The sequence below is a fragment of the Phoenix dactylifera genome, chromosome 14 (genome assembly GCF_051530095.1).
Source record: "Phoenix dactylifera cultivar Ajwa chromosome 14, Ajwa_hap1_PhDact_Kaust_v1.1, whole genome shotgun sequence".
NCBI classification, from domain to species: Eukaryota; Viridiplantae; Streptophyta; class Magnoliopsida; order Arecales; family Arecaceae; genus Phoenix; species Phoenix dactylifera.
The window spans coordinates 18730918-18758889 of record NC_143203.1 but is presented as its reverse complement, the minus strand read 5'-3'; the positions used below and the strand labels follow the sequence as shown (position 1 = coordinate 18758889).

Here is a 27972-nt window from a genome sequence, read left to right as displayed (position 1 = left end):
TTCAAGGACTATGTTGACCGGCGACGGCAGTCAGTTGGAGAGACCATGGATCGATCATCTGCGCCATTAGAACAGAAAACAGCAGCATAGAATGCTGCCACGTAGTACCACTCCCTCTCCCTCCGCCGCGCCGTCCACGACACCATTCATTGTAACGCCTCTGGTTTCAATCATCCGAGGGAGGAAAGATCCCTCCTAGTCCTGGTGGACCTGATCTCCAACCAAAAAGCCCTAAAAGATCTTTAGATTCCGTCATTAAAATACCTTCCCTATTGAATTCTCGAATCGAATCCACAATCCCGAGATTTTTTCCTCTGCAAAAAACCGTCCAGGATTCGACCCCAAGCATCGAATTCGTGAGCCGAGGGGGAGATCCCGGGGAATGGACTCCCTGGAGACATAGAGCATCGGATTCGCGCTTTGTTGTGGTGAGGTTTTGTATTTTGGGGCGCAAAGTTTTGATTTTTGAGGTGCTGGGAGGGCCATGGCGGTGCACTTGGGGTCGGTGCCGATCAAACTTGGGGTCCTCTCGGAGTCTGATCACATGTCGGTGGCGTCGATCAATCTCTTCGTGGCGCTGCTGTGCGCGTGTATAGTGATCGGCCACTTGCTGGAGGAGAATCGGTGGATGAACGAGTCCATCACTGCCCTTCTTATCGTGAGTTCTATGGGGATAAAGATTTAATCTTTTTGGTCTTTATTGCAGAAATTTAGTTTAATTGGACTGGTTTGATGTCAGGGGCTGGGCACTGGAGTGATTATTCTTCTAACTACTAAAGGAAAGAGTTCGCATCTTCGAGTCTTCAGTGAAGAACTCTTCTTCATATACTTGCTTCCGCCAATTATTTTCAATGCTGGGTAAGTTTTGTTGGATAGTTGTACCTCCATGTTTTGCTTCACAACTGTTTTCTGATTTAGGGTTAAATTTAGTTTTAACTTGCTAATAATGTTGGATTTGTTTTTTTTTTTCTGCCTTTTTTTTTGATGCAAGATGCACCCAAGTTCAGTTTTTAAGTTTTACTATTGGAGCCAAATTTGGTGTTATCTACATTTAAAGATTTGTAACTGAACCTTGGATTATTCTTGGCAAAACTTTGATTACCCGTGGTGGGCATTTCAACTCTAGGCCCTGCCTTAATTAGGGCAGAAAAATGTTAATGACTTAAGATGGTGAGATTTCCAGGCAGTGAGGGACTGAGGATCGTGACAACATGACAATCCTTGTCGTCCCTTCATTTTCACTTAGCTGATGCCTAACTTTGTTGTTATTGCTATCATATCTCCATGTAAGTTTATTTGGCTGTGTATTAGGAGTTATATGAGTAAGAATTTAGAAAATATACATTATCTGATGATACTTGATGTTAATAGAAGATGATTTTTGCAAAATATAATAGTAAAGAGCTTGTTTAGCCATTTCTCTGACAGCAACAAATAAGGTGTCGAACATAGGCTCATATCCCAATTGTAAAACTTGAGAATAAAAAAATTGGATAGCTAAGGACATTATACTTCTCAAACCCAAGCGTGTTCTTGTCAATTAGCCTCCTATTGGCTATGATATATCCTCTCTCCTAACATGTCAATTAGTCTGCTCGAAATAGCTAGCAGTTCATTTCATAACAAAATCCCCAAATGTGCAATCCTGGGTTTCAAAATGGCATATTTTGAATTACCTAACTTCAATGCAGAAATGTTTAAATAACCTTGATCTATCCAGAACCCGGTACAAGGGAGTCTACTTGCACTTCACTTAAGCCATCACACCAAAGTTTCATATTGCCCAAATTTCAGAAAAATATGTATTAAGTGCAGTTTCTGCTTTATTCTTATAAATTTAGCTGTACGTTATTTTTGCACCTGTTGGTTATGCAGATCTTGTTAAAACCGGAAGTCTTGGATGTTGACAATGAGCATTCATTTTAAATGTATGTTACAATTCTGACCAATTTTCTTATGCACCAGGTTTCAAGTAAAAAAGAAACGGTTCTTCCGCAACTTCATGACAATTATGCTGTTTGGTGCAGTTGGAACACTGATCTCCTTTATTATTATTTCACTTGGTAAGTTCGCGATCTCTTTGTATTTAATTGCACTATAAATATTCCAAGGAAAAGAATTTCAGCATAAATGTAATTGCATAAGTTTTTATGCCATGAAACCGTAACATGGCAAATGTTGTATTTATCAGAAATTGTCTTTTGTTGACTTTGCTGTCTGCAAGACAGAAACCTTAGTATTGCACTTGTTCAGGTAGTTTATTATCCTCTTATAAGGGCGTATTCTGAGTTGATTAAATAGCTTTTCCGAATACATGCATGCTGCAGTTCTGAGTTCAAGAAAATTCAGGCACAGCTCATTGAGCATCTAGTTTTCAAGATGACACTGGGTGAAATTAGTTTGGTTGATGGATTTATTAAACATTTAGTTAGGAGGCTAAAAAATATAAGATATGAAGAATTATACCAGAAGATTGATGTGGGCAGAAACAAAATCAGAATGCATCAAAAGTTTTCAAACTTTTTAAATCTTAAAATAGGCATGGGATTTGAAAATTCAGAAGATTTCAAAGAATATGAAATATTTCTGTGTAAAATTTATCATCATGTCTCCATCTTCCTTTTTTTCCTAACTGCATTTCTGCGGGCAAACATATCCTCTGAAAATAGTCAACTATGAAAATCTGAATTTATCTAGTTAGAGAAAAGTAAGGAAGTATGAATTTAGGTGTAATTGATGCTTGCCCTTAGCTGAATGTGGGCCCATATTTTTTAGTGATAAAAATTTAACCCTGCTGCATCGCTAGCAGATAGTGGCTTTTACATGGTATAATGGTGTTCCAACCAAGTTTGTTTTGCTTTTTTTCTGCTCGCTCCCGTGATTTTATTTTTCTTTCTCGATGCTGCTTCTCTAGTGCCTCTGCTTGCTGAGTATGCACGCAGAAATTATTGTGCTCTGGCCTTTCTGCTTCTTTGGGTTTATTTCAGCCTTTTCTTGACCATGGCAAAACTTTTCTTCATGTGATATTGCCAAGACATTTCAGAACTGCTATGAGCTAAACGGAACGATAAGAGGATAGAAGGGATTTCAATTTGGAGCCTCTTATAGATCTCGTCATGGGAGTAACGTATTACTAGTTTAATTGATAATTTTGTAGTCAGTGCGAACAGTAAGCAAAAGATTTAACCTGTAACTATTAATCTTTAGGAAGTCAGACAGATTGCATTTTCCCTATATTATCATATTATTCTGATCCATGTGAGTAATCTAAACAATATACTGAAACATGATATGGAGTGTCTTCTAAGATTAGCATTTTAAGTGGTCTCCAGAGTGGAAACTCAACTAGAGTGATACTGGAGGTGTTGTTCTGGAATCTCAAGAAGGCCTGATTCTAAGAGGAATATTTTTAAAGATTTGGGAATCTCTAAGGAAGAGAAAAGTATACAAACTGCTGTTTTTCTATATGATGCATCACATTTATTTCTCGACCTTCATCTATTGTCCAGGAGCAATAGGAATAATTAAAAAAATGGATATAGGTGTTCTGGAAATTGGAGATTATCTTGGTAAGCTCTCTTATTGCACGCTCTTTGCTTTTTTTACCTCAATTCTTATGTTCTTTTTTGCTATCACTTGTTTCCTGAGCTCTCAAACTTCCTTCTATTTATATATTTGCAGCAGTTGGAGCGATCTTTTCTGCAACAGATTCTGTTTGCACCTTGCAGGTTCCGAACATCTCAAATTTGTGTTATAGGCAAAGCTTAAGATATAATAGCTTACCATATTTGGAAATTGTGTACTTGAAAAACAGGTTCTCAGTCAGGATGAGACGCCTTTACTTTATAGCCTGGTTTTTGGCGAAGGTGTTGTAAATGATGCCACTTCAATAGTGCTTTTTAATGCAATCCAAAACTTTGATCTAGGAAATATTGATGCTGTTACTGTTTTGAAGTTTGTTGCAAACTTCTTTTCTCTATTCTTTACCAGCACTTTTCTTGGAGCATTTGTAAGTTTGTTATGCTTCTGTAATGTAGTTCATTTTCATAAAAGAAACATGCCCTCCAACTTGCAACTTTTCTGTATCCTTTTCCAAATGGCCAGAGTTCTATTTCTGGCTGATATTTGTTCTCTTTCTTCTGCAGGCTGGATTGTTTAGTGCTTATATCATCAAAAAGTTGTATTTTGGCAGGTTGGTGATGCAAGAAACCTAAACTTCTCTTAGTGTTTTCTTTTGCATTGTAGTTACCATAAAGCCAACCTCAAATAGTTGGAATATGGCTGGATGGTTATGGTTAGCTGTGGAAAAATTTTATTAGTGTAGGAGTACTGAAAGAACTGGATTGGTGCTGCAGTTTTTTCTTTTCTTATGCTTTCCATACTTAAAATAAAACACTGATAATTGCAGCACCCTTTTGTAGTTATTAATATTATTTTATAATGTAGCAACGTGATGTGATACTATCAAAAGTAAAATCAAATTTTCCTGTTTTCTTCTAAAGATCTCATTGCTTATATTTCCATTTAATAGACATTCTACTGATCGTGAAGTTGCAATTATGATACTTATGGCTTACCTTTCCTATATGCTGGCAGAAGTGAGTGTCTTCTTTTAAATCAACAAACATATTTAGAAACAGTCTGGCTTTCCCTTGTCTCCATGATGCTTGATATTTCATTTACTAAGTTAAACACATCACTGACAACTTGTTTCTTGTTGCAGCTATTAGATTTAAGCGGTATTCTAACAGTGTTCTTCTGCGGAATAGTAATGTCGCACTATACTTGGCATAATGTGACAGAAAGTTCCAGAGTTACCACCACGTATGCAATTTCTTGATAGCTCCTAGCTATATAAACTATTGCTTCTCATGTTTTACTTGTTCCTTCTCTCACTGTTCATGTTATGATATTAATATATTGCATTTTGACTTACTGTCTCAGGCATGCCTTTGCAACATCGTCATTTATTGCAGAGATTTTTCTCTTTCTTTATGTTGGCATGGATGCATTAGACATTGAAAAGTGGAAAGTGGCCAGTAACAGGTACGGTATATGTCACATTCCTATATGAACGTTTGTGGACTAGGAAACTTCTTGTGAGCCGAATACTGTAGTTTCTTTGAATTGCTCTAAATTTTTTTATATAATTAGAATAGGAAGGAGATCTCAGTATGGTATAAGCAAGGTCTCAATACATGATTGCAATCCTATAAGAACCATACCGGTATGTTACCGGTTCGGTACGGTAAGGTCAGTATACACCCCATTCTAAGATAGGTTTTCAATACTTTTTGTTACTTTCAGCCATGGTACCGTTTGAAATTGGGCAGGATGGCTCAGTATTGCGTCGAAACGGTTTTGCTTGATTTGGACCATTACGGACTGATTCGACTCATATATCAAATCGAACCTCGGTAGCATATTGATACATTATCGATATTAATGGTTGGTACGGGATGGTACAAGTCGGCAGCAGACCTTGGCTTTGACATTTATAGAACAACAAATGATAGAACCTGCAGTCCTGTGCAGCGTATTTTGTGCAGAAAAGGGATATGCTGTTATAGTCAACCACTTTTTAAAAGGTTTTTATTTCATGGATTCAGCTTGCAAGGTTCCACCCTACCATTGCAGAAGATTGACTTCTGGGCGAGTTCAGTAGCAAAGTTGCCGGTTATTCAATGTCTGCATCTTCAGAAATTCGATTCAGCATTTACTTCTTGCCCATATAGGTTCTTCTTAGGGTGAATTTTTTGGAACCAATAGTCATGAAAGAAATTCTATTGGTCATGGATAAACAAGAATTGAGGCCAAGACAAGCAAATAAGTATTGTAGAACCTCAATCACCCTCAGACCAAGTGGTCTACTATGAATCCGATATCCATGCTTTTAGGCTTCCTATTGTTTTAAGAAATGTAAGAGAATTGTACCTCGCACCCTGACAAATATATATTTTTTTCATGCAGCTCTCTTTTAACATTATTTTATGTTCACTCCACTTTTCATTTGTTATCAATTAGATCGTAAAAGGAGTACAGTTCAGCCAAAATAATGGAAAGTTATGGAGGTGTAAACTTTGCAGAAAAATGTAGAATAGGAGGTGGGGGCACATTTCAAAGAGATGACGCCAGTGAGCTGTAGATAAGCATATTTTTTAAGTTTTAAACTGATGAAAGCTTAGAGGTAAAAATTTAGATTGAGGTAGAGCCAGAGGAATAGACTTTATACTAAAATATGTTCATGCAAAAACCCTGCAAAGGATGCCTAGTTTAAACAAGAATTTTTAGTCAGTTGTTGTAGATAATGGCACGAGCATCCATTGGATGTTGAAAGTGTGTTCTTGCATGGAGCTATTAAGCAGTCTATATGAGTGTGTCATCTGGCTACAAACAGTAATTAGAAGACCACAACATCAACAAGTAAACTTGACCCATGATATTAAGCACTACTATCTAGGGCATGATTTAGCTTCTGAATTGCCATTAGATATGGCTATAAAAATTGCCACATTGGTTGATGCAGGATGATCTCAAATCTGATATCCAAAAGGATATTGGGACTACCAAGTTTTAGATTTCCTGAGTTTTCATTTTCAAACAATGATTTAGCTTGCTGAAATCAAACAGCAATGCAGTACTTTCTGAAGGACACTAATGTAGTCTGGCATCATGGTGCAATGGAAGATTTAAAGTGGAACTTTAGATAAATCACCAAGAAAGATAGTTGCATTATTAGATCATAGATTAATGCCTCCAAGAAGAGGTTAGAGCATTACAAGATAGAAGTAAATGGATGAAGACTTCTCTAGGCACCACACAGAGTATTCAACACTCGACAGGCCCTCTAAGAATTACTTGGATCTCCTTGTCTTTCTTCCTTCAATCTTCCTTCTCTCTGTCATCTTTCTAGTAGGCGGCTACCATGAGATCTCTTTCCTGAGATCTCAACATGAGAAACCTTAACGCATGCCCTAAAGCCCCACATGCCCCTCCTATTTATGGTAGGATGGACGCCACTCCAAGGAAAACCCTAGATAAGTGGGCAGAACCTAGGGAAACCCCAATTGGCCGAGCACTTAGTGAAGCCCTAGGCCCGTGGTTTGGGCCCAACCCATAAACACAGCCAATTTGGGTTATCCGGCCTACTTGAACCAACCCCTATGCCAAGGGTCTAGTCTATATGTGCAATCATATTTCACCCAAGTGCGAGAACTCAATAGATATTTAATGAAACAATAAAAAGACGAACATGTATAGGATCGAATGTTAATTGGATTTCTAATCTAACATGTCCTCTCTTACTTAATATGTGTGCCATGGTCACAATGTAGTGAGGAGGGCTAGCCTCCTTATATATAAATATGTATGATTGTGCTAATTCTAGTAGAATGGATAGAAAAGTCTCTCTTCATGCATAGCATTTATTCTTGCAATTCAGTCCCTGCACCTTCCTTTATGCTCGATTAATCATTCTGAAAATATATGCCATTTCAAATCCATACCTAATTAATTTCATGGCCCATCAGAATTTTGGATTTATCAAATACAACTAAAAACTGATATGCGTGCAAAACCATTTTCAAAATAAATACATTTGGTTTTATTCAAAATAAATATATTATTTAATATGAAAATGATTCGATCAAAACATAGCTTGGTATCAAGATTCCATACTTGACCATGTCTCTTTTCTAATGTGGATGAAATCATAGACAGGTTCCTTATTGGACAATCCTTATTCCTCACTCATGACACGACATAGTAAACTAGTGTGCTCCAAGGATAAATCTAGGGTACCATAATTGGTACACAAGTTTGGCCTTAACTTCATTAACCAAAATCATAGTGGGTAGTCGTGCCCCCAAGTCAGGGGATCGCTTTATGAGAATGTCATCTTCAACAATGGTTTTCAAGAGGTGGCTGTGTCCCATTGATGGTTCAGTGTGAAGCTCACTCATGTATCAGTTCAAGATCAACTATTTTGATGCTTACGAAAAAAATAGCCAACCTCATCCATAGCTGTGAACCATCTTGAAGTGTAGAATGATCCAATACTTCCTGCAGAATACACATCTGTCTACTTGCTCATTCTACCCATAAGTGACACTTCTGGTCTTTGTCCCCCTCAAAGACTAATATGTGAAACAACCTTTAGCTGTTTATGACTATGAATAGAAGATATACCTATGTGATATCTCAAAATACGATGTTTAATAGGCAAATGGCTTTTTAGGGCATACCTACGTCCCAACACCTTCAACTATGAAGGCTGCAGTTGTGGCCCAACTCTAAATAGGATGATAAATTGATGAGCAATTGGGATTACAAAAATAGCAATAAAATTTCTTCTATTCTTAGATATTATTTTGCATTGAATTTTGAATTTCAGACCTGAAATGGTAATACCTGGCTTTTAAGAATTATAAATAAACATAGTTTTGCCACTAGCCTCTCACTGAAAGACATGATGGATCTATCATGATATTAATATATAATATTACTATGTAATGCGGTAAGTTCAATGGAGCCATTCTAGTACTAAGGAACGGAAGGAAAAGTAGAAGATAAATCTGCAGTCGGCTGCACCCTTACATCTCTCTTTTTATGCAGTCACATATATCAAGAAAAATAGAAAACCATGGGCTATAATTAGACTATAATATTGAAAACAAGAGGCCCATATTTACTATTAAACTTACTTAAACAGTGAACTTTATATATGTTGGGCATATAAGTTGTTCCTTGGTTATTAATTTGATTTCATTGGTAGCTTCTAATATTTATCCTGCCATGCAGCCCTGGAAAATCAGTTGCTGTCAGCTCAATTCTGCTAGGTATGGTATTGATTGGAAGAGCTGCTTTTGTTTTCCCACTATCTTTTCTTTCCAACTTAAGTAAGAAGTCTCCAAATGAGAAAATCACCTTTAAGCAGCAAGTGAGTATTCGGGACTCAAATTATTGTATATCTATTAAGTCAAATGTGAGAACAACTTCTAAAATTTCAATCTACAGATCGTAATATGGTGGGCTGGTCTAATGAGAGGAGCAGTATCAATTGCACTTGCATATAATAAGGTTAGATGTGATCGTTTACCTACAAAATCTAATATTTCTTTTGTATGAAAAAGAAGAATTTGCCTGTTTTTTAGTGTCTCCATTTGTGGAGTCTTATGCTTGTAGTTCAATATTCAGAGAGGTGAACATGTTATATTATTGGATATGAGTGGTCTGTAGTTTTTTTGTTTGAAAGAACCACTCAGCCTTTTTACGAGTATCACTGGTTTACAAGAGAAGCAAGCAACTCTTTAAATTTTCATGGTTGCTGCAAAGGAATCTAGATTGTTGTTTCTTTTGTTTCTTATGCTTGTAGTTCAATATTCAGAGAGATGATGATGGAGGACCATTGTAGAGGGAATAGAGAAGGAAGAGGAAGAAGAAAAGAGGAGGAGAAAAGAGAAGAAGAGAAGAGGAGGAAGGAGGAGAAAGGAGGCTAGATTTTATTCAATTCTTTAATGCCCTAATTTATGAGAGGGGTGGCCTTTATAGGCCTTACATCAGGTCAAACAATTGACGACATACCAAAATTGGACTCTTAATCAGTTGACTAAGTCAATTGATTGATTATATACCAAAATCGATCCAATCACTCGACCCAATTACATAACTTAACAGCTAACCCAGTTGACTTGTCTAATAACAAATAACCGACCAAATTGACTTGATTAAACAAAAGCAAAATGCAGAAAATAAAATGACGCAGATTAGATTGGACCCAATCCAGGGCCCAACTCAATCTAGTGGCTCAAGATCATCTCCCAGTCGCAATGATGCCAATCCCTGGTGCGAACGCGAGCGAGTGGCTCTGATGTCCCCATCAACTCCTTCCAAGTGGAAAAAAACTCGTCTCCGTCGAGTGTATGTCTGGCCGGCTGTCGTACTGCTCCAGAAGGTCAGGGTCAAGGCGCTGCAACTCGGCTCTGAAAATCCACGTCACGTCAGACTCTAGTCGACCTTTCCACTGAACAAGATAACGTTGGTATCCACCGTTCTTGGTTGACATAACCTGCTCATCCAATATATGTTCTATTTGTTCTCTGCGTGCATGAAATTTGGAGGTGGCGGCTCAACAGCAGGTAAAGGGTCAGGGTGATTAACAAGGGCTGACGTGTCAACAAAGGGGTCAGAAGGAATAATTGCTATTTTTTTTAGGGGACTAAATCTTTAATATTAAATGTCGCACTAATCCCATAGTTATCAGGAAGATCCACAACATATGCATTCGAACTAATTTTTCTTAGGACTTTGAATTGTCCCGCATTACGAGCTTGCAATTTCTTGAACGTTCCTGAAGGGAGTCGTACAGGCCTAACTCTTACCATGATATAATCTCCTACACTTAGCTCTTGGTAACGTCTGTGCAAATCAGCAAGGGATTTATATTTTAAGTTATTAGAGTGAATGCGTTTGCTGATTTTTTGATGCAATGAATGCAGGTGCGATGCAAATGACTGTGCAGGCTCAGACACTCTATGCTGATGAGACATGGAGATCAGGTCTATGGGCTGCCTAGGTTTGTAACCATGCACTACTCCGAATGGACTCATGTCTATGGACTTATTAACCGAGCTATTATATGCAAACTCAGCTATTGATAACACTAAATCCTAGGTTCTAGTATGTTCACCTACCAGACATCTCAACAAGTTTCCAAGGCTACAGTTGACGACTTCAATCTGGCCATCGGTTTGAGGGTGGTAGGCAGAGGAGAATGGACTCATGCCCATGGACATGGTATGCTGTACCGATCGGTACAGGTCGGTACCGGGCGTACCGTACCCGTACCGATGGATACCGGTATCGGTACGCCAGTGTCGGTACGCCTGACGTACCGCATACCGTACCGTACCGACATTCGGTACGCTTATGCTAGTGCGGCACCGGTACGGGGTTCGGTACCGGTACGGCGAACCTTGCCTATGGACTTATTAACCGAGCTATTATATGCAAACTCAGTTGTTAGTAACACTAAATCCCAGGTTCTAGTATGTTCACCTACCAGACATCTCAACAAGTTTTCAAGGCTACGGTTGACGACTTCAGTCTGGCCATCGGTTTGAGGGTGGTAGGCAGAGAAAAATTTCAGTTTGATGCCCATCATATGCCAAAGGATTTTCCAAAAGTAACTCATGAATTTAACGTCCCTATCAGACATAATAGATTTGGGAAGGCCATGGAGTCTAACGACTTCATCAAAATAGAGTTTGGCAATTCTTGAGGCATCAGAAGTCTTAGAACAGAGAAAAAAATGAGCCATCTTTGAGAAGCGATCCACAACCACAAAAATGGAATCGTGCTTGATAGAGGTACGTGGAAGCCCTAACACGAAATCCATACTGACATCTTGCCATGGACACTCGGAAACAGGTAGTAGAGTGTACATACCAGTGTTCTGTTTACGTTGTTTAGCTAGATGACAGGTGCGACATTGGCTGACAATTTTAGCCACGTCTCTCTTGAGACTTGGCCAGAAGAAGCGCCTTTCCACCATTTTGATGGTTTTGTCTCTTCCAAAATGTCCAGACAGTCCTCCAGCGTGTATTTTCCATACTAAGAAATCTCTCAATGAGGTTCGAGGGATATACAATCAGTCGGAGCGAAAGTGATAATCATTTTGCAGAAAGAAATCGTCTTGTTCTCTTTCTACTCCGTCTCGCAGTGTCAGGTATATTCTACTAAAGTCAGGACAAGTGGTATATTGTTCCCTGATCCTCTCAAAATCAATTACTTCAGTGCTCATCACGGATAGGAGGAAGATCCGTCGACTGAGCGCATCAACAGCTTTGTTCTCAACCCCAGCCTTGTGCTTCAAGACAAAGCTGTAAGCTTGGAGAAACTCGACCGATCGGTCGTGTCTATGGTTTAGTTTCTTTTGGAAGTTGAGATATTTTAAAGCCTCATGGTCGGAATATAGGACAAACTCTTACGTTAGCAAATAGTGTCGCCAATGTCGTAAAGCTTGCACTACCGCATAGAATTCTTTGTCATAGGTGGAGTAGCGTAACCTACCATTGTTTAATCCGATATGTCCATTTTGGTATTTTGTTTTGGTGTTTTTAATTGATCAACAAAAACAAATCTTTCTTTTCGATTTGTTCTAGTTCAATGTTTTTAATTTTTCATTGAAGAATGCGACGTGGTGGCCTTCTTGACTTAACACACCACCTATGCCAATCCTAGAGGCATCACATGCGACCTCAAATACTTTCGTGAAATCAGGAAGGCGCAAAATAGGAGCTTCGGTCATCCTTTTCTTAATTTCGTAAAATGCTTGGGATGCCGATTTTGTCCAGATAAAATCTCTTTCTTCATACAATCCGTAATGGGAGACATTATCGAACTAAAACTCCTAGTGAAGCGGCGGTAGAAGGTGGCCAAACCATGGAAACTTTGTACTTCTGCTAGAGATTTGGGCTCGGGCCACTCTACTATCGCGCGTATCTTCGCAGGATCAGTAGAGACACCCTTAGAAGACACTATGAACCCTAAGAAAGTAACATGATCTATCAGAAAGGCACACTTCTTGGGGTTTGCAAAGAAGCTTTCTCTTCTAAGGACATCGCAGACTTGCCTTAAGTGTGTGAGATGGAGCTCTTGAATTCGACTATCTATGAGGATGTCATTAAAGTACACAACGACAAATTTATTCAGGTCTAAGGATCTGAGTCATCACCCTCATAAAAGTACTGGTTGCGTTTGTTAACCCGAATGGCATGACTAACCATTCGTAGAGTCCATCTTTTGTTGGCAGTCTTCCATTCATCCTCAGGACGAATCCGAATCTGGTGGTACCCACTCTTCAAATCGATTTTGAAAAATACTGTGGCACCAGACATAGAATTTAAGAGGTCGTTTAACCATGATTTTATTGATGGCACGGCTATCAACGCATATCCTCTAAGAACCATCTTTCTTGGGGTGAGGAGTGCGGGCGCCGGGCACAGTGCAGGGACTTAGGCTCTCACGAATGTACCCTCTTGCGAGGAGTTCGTCCACTTGACGTTTCAGCTCAGCATGTTCATTTGGATTGAGCCTATGATGTGGAAGGTTGGGTAGAGATGCTCCCGGAACTAAATCAATTGCGTGCCCGACATCACGCATCGGGGGAAGTGTATCTGGAAGATCATCAGGGAAGAAGAGTGAAACTCCTCCAGAAGGGGAGCTACGACAGCGGGGTGCTCAAAATTGGACTCCACACTGATAACTCGAGCCATAAGTGCTAACACGGGTGATCGGCTTTTGATATCTTTCACTACCTCTTTCGAAGTAATGATGTGAAGTGGTTCGTTTTTGCGCAAATCAGCACTTTTCTCTACACGAGTTCGAACGTCCATGAAGTGTAACGTAAAAATCATATAGCCAAAGTCGTCCTAAGATGACCTGACCTACATCCATCGGAATGCAGTCACACCAAATTTCGTCCTTATATGAGAGAAATTGAATTGGGACGAGGCATCTTTCCGATACAGAGATGGATGTGTTATCTACCCACGCTACTTTATATGGGTGAGGGTGGGGTAGACTTCAGGCCGAGGCAGGAGACGACTGCTGAGGTGATGGCGTTGATGCAACTCCCGCTATCAAAAAGAATTTTACAAGTTTTTCCATTGATCTTAACGAGAGTGTAGAATAGGAAGGTGCTACGCCAATCTTGTTCGGTCTTTGTTTGGGCGAGCGTACACCGAACCACATGAAGCCTAGGATTTTGGTTACTTGGATTAGTGAGCTCCTTTTGTGGTTCAGTCTAGACAAATTCTAATCCGGCTTGTTCGTTTTCAAAGTCGTCTACATAATCTTCGATGTTTGGCTCATAGACTTTTTCGACATAGTCAGTCTCTTGGGTCCCCGCTTCTGGTTCAGTAATCATGTAGGTCTTGGCATTACATTGGGACGCTATGTAGCCGAACTTTTGGCACCGAAAATATTGGGTTTGGCTTCGAGAAGGAGAGTTGGGACCTAATAATCCTTTTCCCTTATCATTTGATGGGTTCGGGACAGGCATCGGGGATGCCCTAGCCGGTGCTTGGTAGGGCAGGTCTGATTAGGAAGATTGGGAAGCGGTCTGGGTTGTGGAAGATAATTTTGAGTAGGTCGGGCTCCTGAGGCCATTGGTCGAGGGTCGATACGCCTGACCACAGGTGGCCGTAAGAAACTATCCACATCTTGAGCTAACTGGTATGCTTGGCTAAGAGTGGTAATCTTGTTCGGTCTTTGTTTGGGCGAGGGTACACCTAACCACATGAAGCCTAGAGTTTTGGTTGCTTGGATCAGTGAACTCCTTTTGTGGTTCAGTCTGGACAAATTCTAATCCGGCCTGTTGGTTTCCAAAGTCGTCTACATAATCTTCGATGTTTGGCTCATAGACTTCTTCGATATAGTAAGTCTCTTGGGTCCCCGCTTCTGGTTCAGTAATCATGTAGGTCTTGGCATTACATTGGAACGCTATGTGGCCGAACTTTTGGCACTGGAAACATTGGATTTGGCTTCGAGAAGGAGGGTTGGGACCTAATAATCCTTTTCCCTTATCATTTGACGAATTCGGGACAGGCATTGGGGATGCCCTAGCCGGTGCTTGGATAGGGCCGGTCTGATTAGGAGGATTGGGAAGTGGTCTGGGTTGTGGGAGATAATTTTGAGTAGGTCGGGCTCCTGAGGCCATTGGTCGAGGGTCGATACGCCTCATCACAGGTGGCCGTAAGAAACTTTCCATATCTTGAGCCAACTGGTATGCTTGGCTAAGAGTGGTAATCTCTCATAGGATGAGTTCTTTCTGGATCTCCTCGCGGAGTTCTGCCCGAAACTTAGAGAGTGTAATAGTATCCTCTTCTACTACACCGCATCTCATGTGAAACTCCTCAAATCGTGCGATGTAATCAGCTACACTTAATGTTCCTTGAGTTAGTTTCTGCCACCTATCCATAAGGCGTTGTCGGTAAGAAAATGGCAGATACTTTTCATTCAACTTTTTCTTCATATCCTCCCATGTGGTGATACGAGAAAGCCTTTGGATCTCACGCATATGTTTAATATTATGCCAGTACCAGTAAGCTTGCCCAATAAGCTTCATCTTGGCAAATCGTACCTTTCTATCATCGGACATCTCGTACCACTCAAAGTAGTTGTCCATGCTCGCCCTCCAATCGAGATATATGCTTGGTTCAAGTTGACCGGCAAAAATAGGGGCCTCAACTCTAACAATACAGAGTAGCCTCTCATCGAGCTCGCGTTGGTAATCAGGAGGTTGTTGGTTCTTAGGAGGATTGGGATGGACTACGGGTGGTGCGGCCAAACTGAATTCAGGTTGGGTGGCAATGGGGGTTGGTGGTTCAGGGGTCCTTATGTTTCGCATAAGCTCTCGGACCTCTTGCTTGAATTCTTCATTTTCAGCTTGCATGGCAGCGAACTGTTCCATGAGAAATTTCAAAGCGTCGGAGTCCATGGTAGCTAGGGGGACTTTAGGTTGAGTGACTTGATACTCCTTACTGCTACGGGTTGGCATGCAATGAAACCCTAGATATGCAATATCAATAAGGAAACCCTAGATATGTAGGACAACCTACCTATGCAACCTAAGATGATTGCGGAGATCAGCAAGCTTTCACAATAGTAACTTAAAATTTAAATGTTACTGATTTGACTTCAGTTATTTTGGAGTTAAAGTATGAGATTAATCAATTTAAGAAATTAGGTTGCAATCAAATATTACGGCTGTTCTGATCCTAAAGGAAATTGATCGATAAACGTTGTGAAACGTCCTGTTGCTAGGGTGTGCTAATTTAATAAACAAAAGATTTTATGGTTGATAGGACGGGTTTGAAAGTGGCAAATTCTATGTTTTGAATTTTGACAGCAAAAGTAAGTTTCAGGCTATCATGCAAGAGAACTAGAACATAATTAAATGAACAAGCCGAAGAAAAGTAGAAACCTATCACCTGTCGTGAAGCAGACTACCAGAATCGCTCGCTCGTGGCTTCTCAAGTAGTGGAGACGACGACGGACGGCGCGCAGTAACTCAGTTGCTGAATCTGACTGCTGCACGGTTGAAATGGGCACCAAAGGGATGCTGCTGTGGGCCTGTGGTTGTTGTACAGTGTGAGCCTGATCAGTCTGCAGGCCTGTGCTTGCAGTTGGGCCTGGCAAGGGGGAAGGGAGGTCGTGTGGGCCTGCTAAGAAGGAGGGGGGGTGGGGTGCGTTCGCGGGCCTGCAAGGCTTGAAGGGCCTGCGGGTTGAGTGGTGCAGGTGGGCCGCAGGCCTGGAATGAAGTGGTTGGGCCTATTTAGGCCCGCTCGGTGGTTGAGAGAAGGGGGGGGATAGACCCCGATGGGGGGAAAGGATCGGGATGGGGGAGTTTGCAGGGGCTGTGGGGGAGGGGGAGTTGTAGTAGGAAAGGGGTTTGAGAAGAGAGGGGGGGTTGTGGGGGTGGCGGTGTGAACAGAAGAGGGAAGCGGAGGTGGTGTTGGCAAGGCAAGGCGAAGGAGGTGGCCATGGGCTGTGGCGGCTGGAATCGCTGAGGTCGGATCCGGAGGGGCTACCGGGGCTCAAACAGAGCCCACCGCCGGAGGAGAGGACCGGCCCGTCGCTGCTGGAGCGCTTCAGCGGCCGTGTCGTCGACTGCGGGGATGACGGTGGCAGAGGAAGGCGATGACGGAAGCCTCAATGGAGGAAGGCGACGGCGGGACTTTGGGCAGCGGTGGAGCCCGGCTGCGACGAAGGACAAGGCGGTTCGGCGGCTGCGGTGCGGTGACGACGGTGGTGCGACGGCGAAGGGCGAGGTGGCGGCGGCGGGGCAGTCGTAGAGAAGATGAACAGGCACGCCTTTTTTTTTTCCGGCGGTACGTGCGGAGCCCTTTTTTTTCCAGCAGCACGTGTATCACGTGCGGTCACGTGCGGTTTTTTTTTTCAGCAGCATGTGCGGTCACGTGCAATTTTTTTTTTTTTGGACCCGGGTTACCGGATTTGGCAGTTACCCGATTTACTTTCTTCAACCTCTCGACGGTTCGGGAGAGCGGACCGTTCCTCGCGGCGGCGGCGGCTGCGGGGACGGGCTGCGGCGGCGGAACGGGAGAAAGGCGGCGACGGAGAGGGCGGCCGGTCACGACGGTTTCCGGCGGTGAAGGCAGAGGCGGGGTGGCGCCGCGGGCGGTCTCGGACACGGGAAAGGGGACTCTGTGGCGGGCGGCGGCTTCCGGCGCCACGTCACAGGCGGCTTCTCTCTGGGCGCTGTTGGCGGCGCCTGGTGGCGGCGGTGGGCGCGGGTGTAACGATGGGTGGGAAGGATCTGCCGAAGAAGAGAAAAAGGAGGAGGGGACGCCGAAGGGGTTTTCCCCTTTTTCTGGTGAAACTCGAGTGAGAGGCACTTTTTTCTTCTGGTGAAGACCGAGAGAAAGGGAAGAGAGAAGAGAAATCAGAGTTCCCTTTCTCTTTGCAGTGCTCGTTGCGCGGCGGTCCTCAACGCGATCCGGGGTCCGCGGTGCGATGACTCCAGCAAAAATCTTGTGCGGCAGACGTGGTAAAGGAATCGGGGGTGGTCCGTCCATAAACCGGAGCCCGAGGCTTTGACAGCAGGGGCAAAGCCGGCCTGCTCTGATACCAAGCTGATGGAGGACCACTGCAGAGGGAATAGAGAAGGAAGAGGAAGAAGAAAAGAGAAGAAGAGAAGAGGAGGAAGGAGAAAGGAGCTAGATTTTATTCAATTCTTCAATGCCCTAATTCATGAGAGGGGTGGCCTTTATATAGGTCTTACATCAGGTCAAACAATTGATGACATACCAAAATTGGACCCTCAATCAGTTGACTAAATCAATTGATTGATTACATTCCAAAATCGATCCAATCACTTGACCCAATTACATAACTTAACAGCTAACTCAATTAACTTGTCTAATAACAAATAATTGACCAAATTGACTCGATTAAACAAAAGCAAAATGCAGAAAATAAAATAACGCAGACTAGATTGGACCCAATCCGGGGCCCAACTCAATCTGGTGGCTCAAGATCATCTCCCAGCCACAATGATGCCAATCCCTGGTGTGAACGCGAGCGAGTGGCTCTGATGTCCCCATCAGGTGAACATGTTATATTATTGGATATGAGTGGTCTGTAGTTTTTTTGTTTGAAAGAACCACTCAGCCTTTTTACGAGTATCATTGGTTTACAAGTGAAGCAAGCATCTCTTTAAATTTTCATGGTTGCTGCAAAGGAATTTATATTGTTGTTTCTTTTGAACTTAAAACACTAATTTGAAAAATTGATGTAATGGAGAGCAAAGATTCTGTATGTGCATAACTTATTCATCAGTTTCTTCATGCAGGCTTTTCCCCCTCTAATTTCCACAGGGAAATGATCATCTGTATTCATTGTTTTAATTGCATGGGCATTTTGATTATTGCGTTTAAAGTAAATTATACATAGATTAACCTAAAGTACCCCAAATACGAAAAGTTCCAGTGGATCTGTAGCTAAGAGATCTTTGGAACTATAAGACTACAAGTAGGAAATCCTTACATGAATGGAAGTGTTATCCTCTAAAAGGATACGCGTGCACATTACTATGCTTTTGTATGATATATTAGAAGTGGGATCCAGTTATATGCTGTAAATGCCTTACTATATTATAGGAGCTCTTTTATTGACAAGACATGGTAATGATACATGTGCAGTTTGCTAGGCCTGGCCATACCCAATTGCGTGGCAATGCAATCATGATCACCAGTACTATCACCGTCGTTCTCTTCAACACTGTGGTAAGACACCTTACGCCTCTCAGTTTGCATACTTGTCACTTGCATATATAATAGTGGCTTGTTGTCAAAACTAGGGGAGGTTGAATAATAGCACAAAGTAGTATTCAACTAGCTGCTAATGTTATGTAACACTCTTGTCATTCATGGTTCATCAGTAATTCGTCATCTAAAAAAAGAAATGTGACTTTCCATGGACTTGGTTCCTGTTATTTGATTTGAGCTGCATGAGCTCACTGATCGATTAAAAGATGTCCAATTTTTCTGATAATGGCCAATATTGTTTTGGTAGTAGTATCTGTCAATTTTGCTTCCATAACAGTACCCTACTTTAACCTTTTTTTTGTGTTTGTGTGTGTCTGGATGGTTTCTGCTTATTATATCTGAGCATATTCTCAAAATTTTCCAAATGTGTAATATTACCATAGCATCTTCTCTTAATATCATTGACTCAATAACCATATGATTATGCTGGATATTCTTTTAATAGTTTTATTTATTGTTAATGAAGTTGGGCTGTCGCTCTCATGGTGTACACACATGCAATGCACATAAGATGAAGCATGGATTGCTGTGATCCCCATCTGATTAGAGTATCTTGTTGTTTTTAATGCAACTTGATAATTACACTCCAATTCTGGCTGGTGATCATCTGTTGCTTTGTCCTTGAGAGAACAAGGACTAAACTAAGATGGATGTGCTTATCAAAGATAGGAGTGTCTATAGAGATGTGAACAAGTGGAGGCATGGAGAAAGGGTAGGGCAAGATACTCTGCTTTTTTTTTTTTGGCATACATTAGTAGTGGGATGAAAGCATCAGGTAGTGGAGATGTGGAGTTTGTTATTCAGCCAAGAAGTTTGCTCTATATCAGTATTTATCACTTAGATTTCGATCCCAACATGTATCAGTATCTTTTGCATTCATTCTTTTTCCTTTGAAAAACACGTGTAGTAGATTGTTATGTTGGGAACTTTGCTATATTTTAATTGTGTAACAGGCTGTGCTCTAATTTTCTATTGCTGCTTAGGTGTTTGGGTTGTTGACAAAGCCTCTGATAAGGTTTTTACTGCCTCCATGTGCAAATCATCGCAGCAGGGATCTCAACATGTCATCCAAGCCTCCAAGTTCTAAATCTTTCCTCTCCCCATTGCTTGGAAATGGACAGGGATCTGAATTGGAAACAGGGCAAAATGTCCAGCGCCCAACAAGCCTGCGTATGCTTCTCACTGCACCATCTCGTTCGGTTCACCATTACTGGCGTATGTTTGATGATGCTTTCATGCGCCCAGTGTTTGGTGGGCGAGGTTTTGTTCCATTCGTTGCCGGTTCACCAATTGAAAGAAGTGTCCACGCATTGCAATGAACCAAAAGGACATGGAATGGATAGAGAGGGAACCAAATCGAAGTTCTCCTGGCTATGCATGTAGTCTGTGCATAACGAGAAAATGTTATGGAACTTTCCGAGGTTCCGGCTTGGCAGGTTGGAGTGCTGTGTTAACCCTGAGTTCTATACTTTTTTCCCCTTCCTCATTCCTGTATGTTCTCCGACTAGTGATGCAGGTCCCTGTGGACTTGCATGAGGTACAGCAATTGCAGACTTTGTCATGGTGCTATATATTTGTATACTCTTTTTTTTTTGGGTACATAATATATTTGTATACTCGAAACTGTGATTTTTAGGCTGTAAGTTATGTTCTCGAATGCATTATGATTCATGGATAGGTGTTGTTCTGCTGTGATTAATTTTGTATACATGTATATATATGTATATATATGTGTATATATATATATATATCAGTATGTATGTTCAAATATATATATATCAATATGTATGTACAGATATATATCAATATGTATGTACAAATATAATAATATAATTTATATATGCACATATACATTGATATATATTTGTACATACATACATACATATATATATATATATATATATGTACACATATGTACACATATATATATATGTACACACATATATATATATATATATATGTCGGTACATATGCATACATACATACGTACACATATATATGTGTGCGCACGCGCCCATATATATATTTATGTGTATATATATATATATTTGTATAAATATATATCTACATATATGTGTGTGTATATATATATATTTATATACATATATGTCCATATATGTATATATGGACATATATATATTATTACAATCATAATTTTATATTATTATAATAATAATAATAATAGTTATATTATGATAATATACATTATTATTATTATAATAATAGTATAATATCAGTTAATAATATAAATAATAATATATTGATTATATTACATTATATTATATTCTACTTATGATTATATTATAATAATATTATATTATTATTAAGCATATATAATAATATTTAATAATGGTATATTATAATCTATAAATAGATTAGATTCTAATCCGTTATATTATATTATATTGTTGTATTATATTACAATATTCTTTTATTATATTATATTTTATAATTATAATAATTAAATTACATTGTAGTAATATTGTTCTATTAATGATAGATTACTATATCATATCATATTATGTTATATTATGATGTTGTAGTATTCAATATTATATTACACTGTATTATAATAATGTTATACAAAATAATAATATTTAATAAACTATAGCTTGAAAAGACTTAAAGACAACAAATAACTATAAATTACATCATACATACATCTAGTCCCTTGTGAAGACATTGGGATCTTGTTCATAATCTAATTTTGACACAATTTAAAATATAAATCACTTAAAAAATTAATAATTTATATTTTAATGCAAAAATAGTCCAGTTACTCCAGAAAATATTTCCAAATTATCCCTATATAATACTAATCATTCATCATTTTTCTAATTTATAAATACTTTTATTAATTTTATTAATTACTATATTTAGTTAAAATCTCAAAATATATTTAGTTTAGACTAATGTAGCACCTACCAAGGGTATGATCATGGTATGGTGAACCGGCCCGTACCGGCCGGTTTTGCACGTACCGTATCGGTACCGAGGCCAACCGGTACGGTTCAGCCGTGAAAAATGGTTCCGACCTTCCGCTGCGTACCGATTCGCATGGGGCAACGCGCCCGCGCGCATGGGGAAGAAGAGGAAAGAAGAGGAAGAAAGAAGAGGAAGAAGAAGAGAAAGAGGAGAAGAAGAAGAAGACGTACCGGTACCGGGCCTCGCGCGAGGAAACGCCCTTCCTTGTTCGTGGGAGAAGGGGGGAAAGAGAGGAGAAGGGAGGAGGAGAGAGGAGAAGAAAGGAGAAGGACGGAGAAGATTCAGGAAGAAGGAAGAAGGAAGAAGAGAAGGACAAGAAAAAGAAAAGAAGAAAAGAAAAAAAAAGGAACGCGGCTGTGTGCGTCCCGCGCGGGGCAGGGCGCCCGCGCTCGCTGGGAACCGCGCGGGCGAGCTCCCGCGGCGGACCAGGTCGGTACCGGTTCGGTACGGCCCGAACCGGTACCGACTCGGTCCGGGTCGCTACTGGTACGCCGAACCGGTCCGGGTCGCTACTGGTACGCCGACCGGTACCGGTTCGGCGTACCCTGGGTATGATATAGACGTTTTGCAGCCCTTAACTATGCTTTAATGGCCAATAATTTTTGAAATTTGTTTAAACTTGGATTTAGGTTCGGTTAGCTATAAACATGGCCAAATTTGAACAAATTATTGCCAAAAAAAACAGCAGGTAGCACACGCTCCAAACATGCTACAATCTTTTTAGAATTATGAATATTATTTCTTTAATTATTTTACCCAAAAATTTATTTTTACTATAAAAAATTAAATAACCAACCAAAAATCACAAAATTGGCATTAATGTGTAGACCATACTTGGATATACAACATATTATGAAATCATACCAAAACACAAAATTTGGCATGTTTCTTCTTATTTTTTCAATTTTCGGCCTATTTAGATATTGAAAGAAAAAAAGAAAGGAGAAAAGGTTTCACCTTGCTAAGACAAAGATCCGAACTGCTATCGGCTACAAAAGCCCTCTCCCTCAAAATTCTCCTTACTTTCAAGCTATCCCACACCCTTATTGGGTTCAAACTAGAGAAGAAAGGGCCTTTCCGACCAAAATTTATTGTCTCGGTACCGGACCCATATTGGTACCATGCCGGTACAATATTGGTACACCTGTATGAAAGTCGATTCAATATACTGAGACTCAATATGTCCCTTGTACCGAGTCTCAGTTTAGTGTCCGTACAACATAGTATGCCCGGTACGGAATGGTACGCACCGGTACAACGAAATTTGTTCCCAACCCTTTCTCCTCTCTTTTACCCACTCTAGCACAAAATAGGCAGGTGCCTATCAAAACCGAGCAGATCCAAGCACTTCCGCTCGATGCAAACTGGGTCTAGACATTTCCCCAACCGAAAGGCGAAACGATACTAGTTCCGCCTTGGTTTGGTTTGGTACACCCCAAACCAGGTTATTCAGGATGGTTCCAAAAACCTTGGTTAAGTGTGATGACTATAGCAAGAGAGAATGGTCACTACAATATGCCCCCATATAGACACATGGTATAGGTGCTAAGTTAGCATAGCAACCATATATGCATCTGTATCGGAGCATACCAAGCCCCAGTAACATATCAAGGCAGTAAAATAACTTCCCATATGGCTCGACATATTGGGTACTTGGAACCTTGAATGAAACATCTCTCAGCAATATTAGATCTCTAAGGTAAATAGTAAAAAAAAAATTGAAAACACCAATATGGTCATCCTCGTGTGTGCCAATTTGTACTGATGTTCCAGTATCGTGCCTGCACACATATGCATAGAGAGTATAATACCTTTTAACTTCAAGTTACCCTAACCAAAGCTGTAATTTAAATCTCCCTGACTCGATGATTTAAAACCCATTCAAGTTGAACAGGTCAACTTGATTATTCATCACCTATTAAATAATATGGATCAAGTCAGTTTAAAACCAAGATTTGTCTAAGAACTATTCCAAAATGTTAAACTCCAGATTAAGTCACTTGAACCATTCCAGTTCGATAGTTCAATGAGACCAAAAGAAATTAAAAAAATGCAAACTAAACCTGGATCCCATGTGATTTTCTACTAAGATCTAACAAAACATCCAAACTTCTTGGTGATGCCCCCTCCAAGTAAATTCTCTTAATGCCCTCTCACATACCAAAGTTATATCCTGTGCCAAAACCTTTGATACTGAAGTGAGTCCAATTACTGTATTACATCATTCTTCTCCATCTTCTTCTTCTTCTTCCTCTTCCTCTTCTTCTTCTTCCCCTTTTCTTCTTCTTCTTGCTTCAAAGAGGGAAAGGGAACTACCGAATAGGTTGAACTTTGAGGTTCTCACTCCTAAATCTAGATGAGAATGAGAGGTTTTGAGGGTAGGCTTTGGTCAAACCATGATTGATCTATGGTCAAACTAGTAAACCATGATCTAGCTGCCAGAATGGGTTTAGGTTGGTCAATGATTTCAGAACACTTCCCTAATCTAGCAAAAGACATGCCTGAGCCCTTATTAGGATTTAAAATAATTTTAAACCTGAAAACTAACACAACTTACATTCCCATCAGCAACTTTGAACAAAGTCTTTAGGTCCAAAATTTCTTAAATCACTCAAACCAATAAAAAGGAGAAATTGTGGGACTCAGACCTATTTATTTTTTTGAAACATAAATGGACATGTAGACCAGTTGTTCCCCTGGAAAGATGGGCGATATTGTATTTGACCTAAACTTTACACTGCTTAATTGTTAAGATTGGCATCAACTTGAAGTCCATTAGTTTGAGTTTCATAAAAAGTAAACTTAACAAAGTTGAAGTGTTCTCTCTTAAAATATTCTTCCTAGCTAATGTTTCCCAAGATATGTGTCCTCATCCCTTGATTGTGAAACATTCTCCCTTTAACCTTTTTTATAATTTTTCTTTGGAATTCCTAAAGCAGTAGTGGAATTAGTTAGATAGACTCCCACTTTCCCATTAAAACTCCTAGTTTGGCCTACATCTAAATGCTGTTCTCTAATCAAACTCCCCTTTCCCACTGAAAATTTCCTGCTCATTGCTAACTCAAGGATCAATCAATCCAATCCCTTTGAACACCGAAGACAGTGGCAGTGAGCAAAACTGTATTACAAACAATGTGTGTGAAATTTCACGGCCTGGTTGCATGAAGGAAGCAGGAGGCAAACAAGGGTCATAAATCAAACAACTAAGAAAAAAATCCCTGTTGAAAGATTGATTGATAAAACAGTAACCAAAATTGTGAAGTTTACCTTCTTCTTCAAGTAAATTTGCCTCATCTGCATCATAAAACTCCTTACGTATGGTCCGAGAAGCAATCTTCTCATAGGTGTCCTCTTCTGCCAGAAAACAGACACAATGCAAATGCTTTTAGATAAAACAGCCAGAACACAAATCTCCACCTCACTTGGTACATATACTGATGGAAGTCTTTGTTTCGATAAAAATGATATACAGAAAGTTTTAACACAACACAGGACCAAGGTTTGATTAACCCAACTTGAGTTTGTTCCATGGCCATGAGGAAGCAAAGAACGAAAAAAATGGAACTATGTAACAAAAGATGGTCGTGGTTATGGTTATAGTTACAACAGAAGTGTGACGAAGAAATAGATCAAAGGAGGTATACTATTTGTGAAAACTGATGAAAAAGTAAGTGAGAACTGATTGAGATACTGGCAGAGAGTGTGCAACAAGGATCTGAGGAGGACACACTAAGGAGAAATATTGGAGCATCTTTCAAGTGATATTAAAAAGGGAGGGAAGGTCTAAGCTTGCATGACTGCTGAAGAGGGATCCATAAACCTGACCCCAAATTATGGGGACAGGCAAGAATTATGGTTGTGGAAAAAAATCAGTAATTTCATGGAAAAAGAGATCTCCATTTCTATTTTCACTTTTCAGGCTGGTCAGCATTCTTGATCACGAATTGCCTTTCCAAATCTTTTCAGTTTCCTTTTTCATTCTTTCAAATACTGGATAACGAAAACTAATGTGACATTCTCAGTTAAACTAAGCATCATGTTTTCCCAGTAATATTACTCAATTACTTTTGCCTGGATAAGATTTATTTTTTTCTTTTCCTTTCGTTCATTGTAAAAAACGCAAAGACTTCCCTTATCAATAGTGAGAATCCTGTTTCAATCTCATGAAGCAGGATTGGAAGCTTAACCTTAAAGATGCAGGTGTTCACCTAGTATCATGGCTCCAAGAAACATGTTTGCAAGTGGTAAAGTCTAAAAGAGAAGCAATTGGCTCCTTTTTTTATTTCTCAAGCTTTTTATTGAAAAATGAACACAGCATAAACCTCTTGCTGCTGTCCTATTTCAAAGGAACTTAAATGATTTTGGTCAAACATCAGCATTTATGTAAATTCTGATAATTTATTCAGGCTTTGTGAATTAGGGATGAAAGAAGATCAAATTGGATACTGTACCTCATGATTTTTTTTTCTAAATAGTTAGAAAGAATTTGATATGCAGATTCTTAAAGGATCATGCAGAAATGGGACAAATTTGTGAAGGACATGAAATAAGGCATGAAGTGGATGAAGGAGTGACATTTAGCTGTTTGAATTTTCGATTCATAGGCGCAACAAAGAATACTGAAATTTTCTTGTGACTGCCATTTTTTGATCTTTTTCTCTATTCCTCACCCTAATATGGATGTGCATTAAGTCAAGTTATTGTACAAGCCTTTAAATAGGACAGAAGTGCCCTTTTGTCAAAATAATAATAATAGCAATAATAATGTCGCATTTGATTGCATAGTACTATAGTAGTTCTATGTTTTCTTACTATTTGGCAGCTTAATTAATTCCAATTGGGATTTCAACCAAGCTAGAAGATGATACTTGATGTTAATAGAAGATGATTTTTGCAAAATATAATAGTAAAGAGCTTGTTTAGCCATTTCTCTGACAGCAACAAATAAGGTGTCGAACATAGGCTCATATCCCAATTGTAAAACTTGAGAATAAAAAATTGGATAGCTAAGGACATTATACTTCTGAAACTCAAGCGTGTTCATGTCAATTAGCCTCCTATTGGCTATGATATATCCTCTCTCCTAACATGTCAATTAGTCTGCTCGAAATAGCTAGCAGTTCATTTCATAACAAAATCCCCAAATGTGCAATCCTGGGTTTCAAAATGGCATATTTTGAATTACCTAACTTCAATGCAGAAATGTTTAAATAACCTTGATCTATCCAGAACCCGGTACAAGGGAGTCTACTTGCACTTCACTTAAGCCATCACACCAAAGTTTCATATTGCCCAAATTTCAGAAAAATATGTATTAAGTGCAGTTTCTGCTTTATTCTTATAAATTTAGCTGTACGTTATTTTTGCACCTGTTGGTTATGCAGATCTTGTTAAAACCGGAAGTCTTGGATGTTGACAATGAGCATTCATTTTAAATGTATGTTACAATTCTGACCAATTTTCTTATGCACCAGGTTTCAAGTAAAAAAGAAACGGTTCTTCCGCAACTTCATGACAATTATGCTGTTTGGTGCAGTTGGAACACTGATCTCCTTTATTATTATTTCACTTGGTAAGTTCGCGATCTCTTTGTATTTAATTGCACTATAAATATTCCAAGGAAAAGAATTTCAGCATAAATGTAATTGCATAAGTTTTTATGCCATGAAACCGTAACATGGCAAATGTTGTATTTATCAGAAATTGTCTTTTGTTGACTTTGCTGTCTGCAAGACAGAAACCTTAGTATTGCACTTGTTCAGGTAGTTTATTATCCTCTTATAAGGGCGTATTCTGAGTTGATTAAATAGCTTTTCCGAATACATGCATGCTGCAGTTCTGAGTTCAAGAAAATTCAGGCACAGCTCATTGAGCATCTAGTTTTCAAGATGACACTGGGTGAAATTAGTTTGGTTGATGGATTTATTAAACATTTAGTTAGGAGGCTAAAAAATATAAGATATGAAGAATTATACCAGAAGATTGATGTGGGCAGAAACAAAATCAGAATGCATCAAAAGTTTTCAAACTTTTTAAATCTTAAAATAGGCATGGGATTTGAAAATTCAGAAGATTTCAAAGAATATGAAATATTTCTGTGTAAAATTTATCATCATGTCTCCATCTTCCTTTTTTTCCT

The 27972-nt window shown here is 39.6% G+C and overlaps 2 protein-coding genes across 14 annotated transcripts in view; both read left to right on the top strand.

The window, feature by feature from the left end:
- Positions 1-4: 4 nt before the first annotated feature.
- Positions 5-20525, top strand: LOC120104695 (sodium/hydrogen exchanger 1-like). 7 transcript variants are annotated; one of them, XR_016398324.1, is made up of 15 exons: positions 5-658; positions 740-858; positions 1966-2063; positions 3510-3569; positions 3682-3728; positions 3815-4009; positions 4146-4192; positions 4532-4598; positions 4724-4824; positions 4945-5046; positions 8800-8938; positions 9016-9078; positions 18723-18806; positions 19900-20018; positions 20094-20525. XR_016398324.1 is itself a non-coding variant. In XM_089927186.1 (15 exons), the coding sequence occupies exons 1-15, from the start codon at positions 485-487 to the stop codon at positions 20165-20167; spliced, it is 1557 nt and encodes a 518-aa protein (XP_089783312.1). In that variant the 5' UTR covers positions 5-484; the 3' UTR covers positions 20168-20525. The 7 variants fall into 7 exon arrangements, 5 of the variants coding, with proteins under 5 accessions (XP_089783312.1, XP_089783310.1, XP_089783311.1 ...); XR_016398323.1 differs by having other exon boundaries at positions 19897-20018; XM_089927186.1 differs by having other exon boundaries at positions 19832-20018.
- LOC148700096 (sodium/hydrogen exchanger 1-like) overlaps positions 20151-27972 on the top strand; it is a 41547-nt gene continuing 33725 nt past the window's right edge. For all 7 annotated transcript variants that reach the window (XR_016398325.1, XM_089927192.1, XM_089927191.1 and 4 more), the window contains exons 1-2: positions 20151-20284; positions 27308-27405. Coding sequence is in view for 6 of the 7 variants with exons in the window: in XM_089927192.1 (XP_089783318.1) it covers positions 20250-20284; positions 27308-27405 (133 nt within the window). In the remaining variant the exon portion in view is untranslated. The remainder of the gene's footprint in view (positions 20285-27307; positions 27406-27972) is intronic.

Coding starts and splice junctions, on each gene's coding strand:
- LOC120104695 (XM_089927184.1), top strand. CDS start 485: ATGGCGGTGCACTTGGGGTCGGTGCCGATCAAACTTGGGGTCCTCTCG. Junction 3,729..3,814: donor ATTCTGTTTGCACCTTGCAG/GTTCCGAACATC, acceptor CTTGAAAAACAG/GTTCTCAGTCAGGATGAGAC. Junction 4,825..4,944: donor AGTTCCAGAGTTACCACCAC/GTATGCAATTTC, acceptor TTACTGTCTCAG/GCATGCCTTTGCAACATCGT.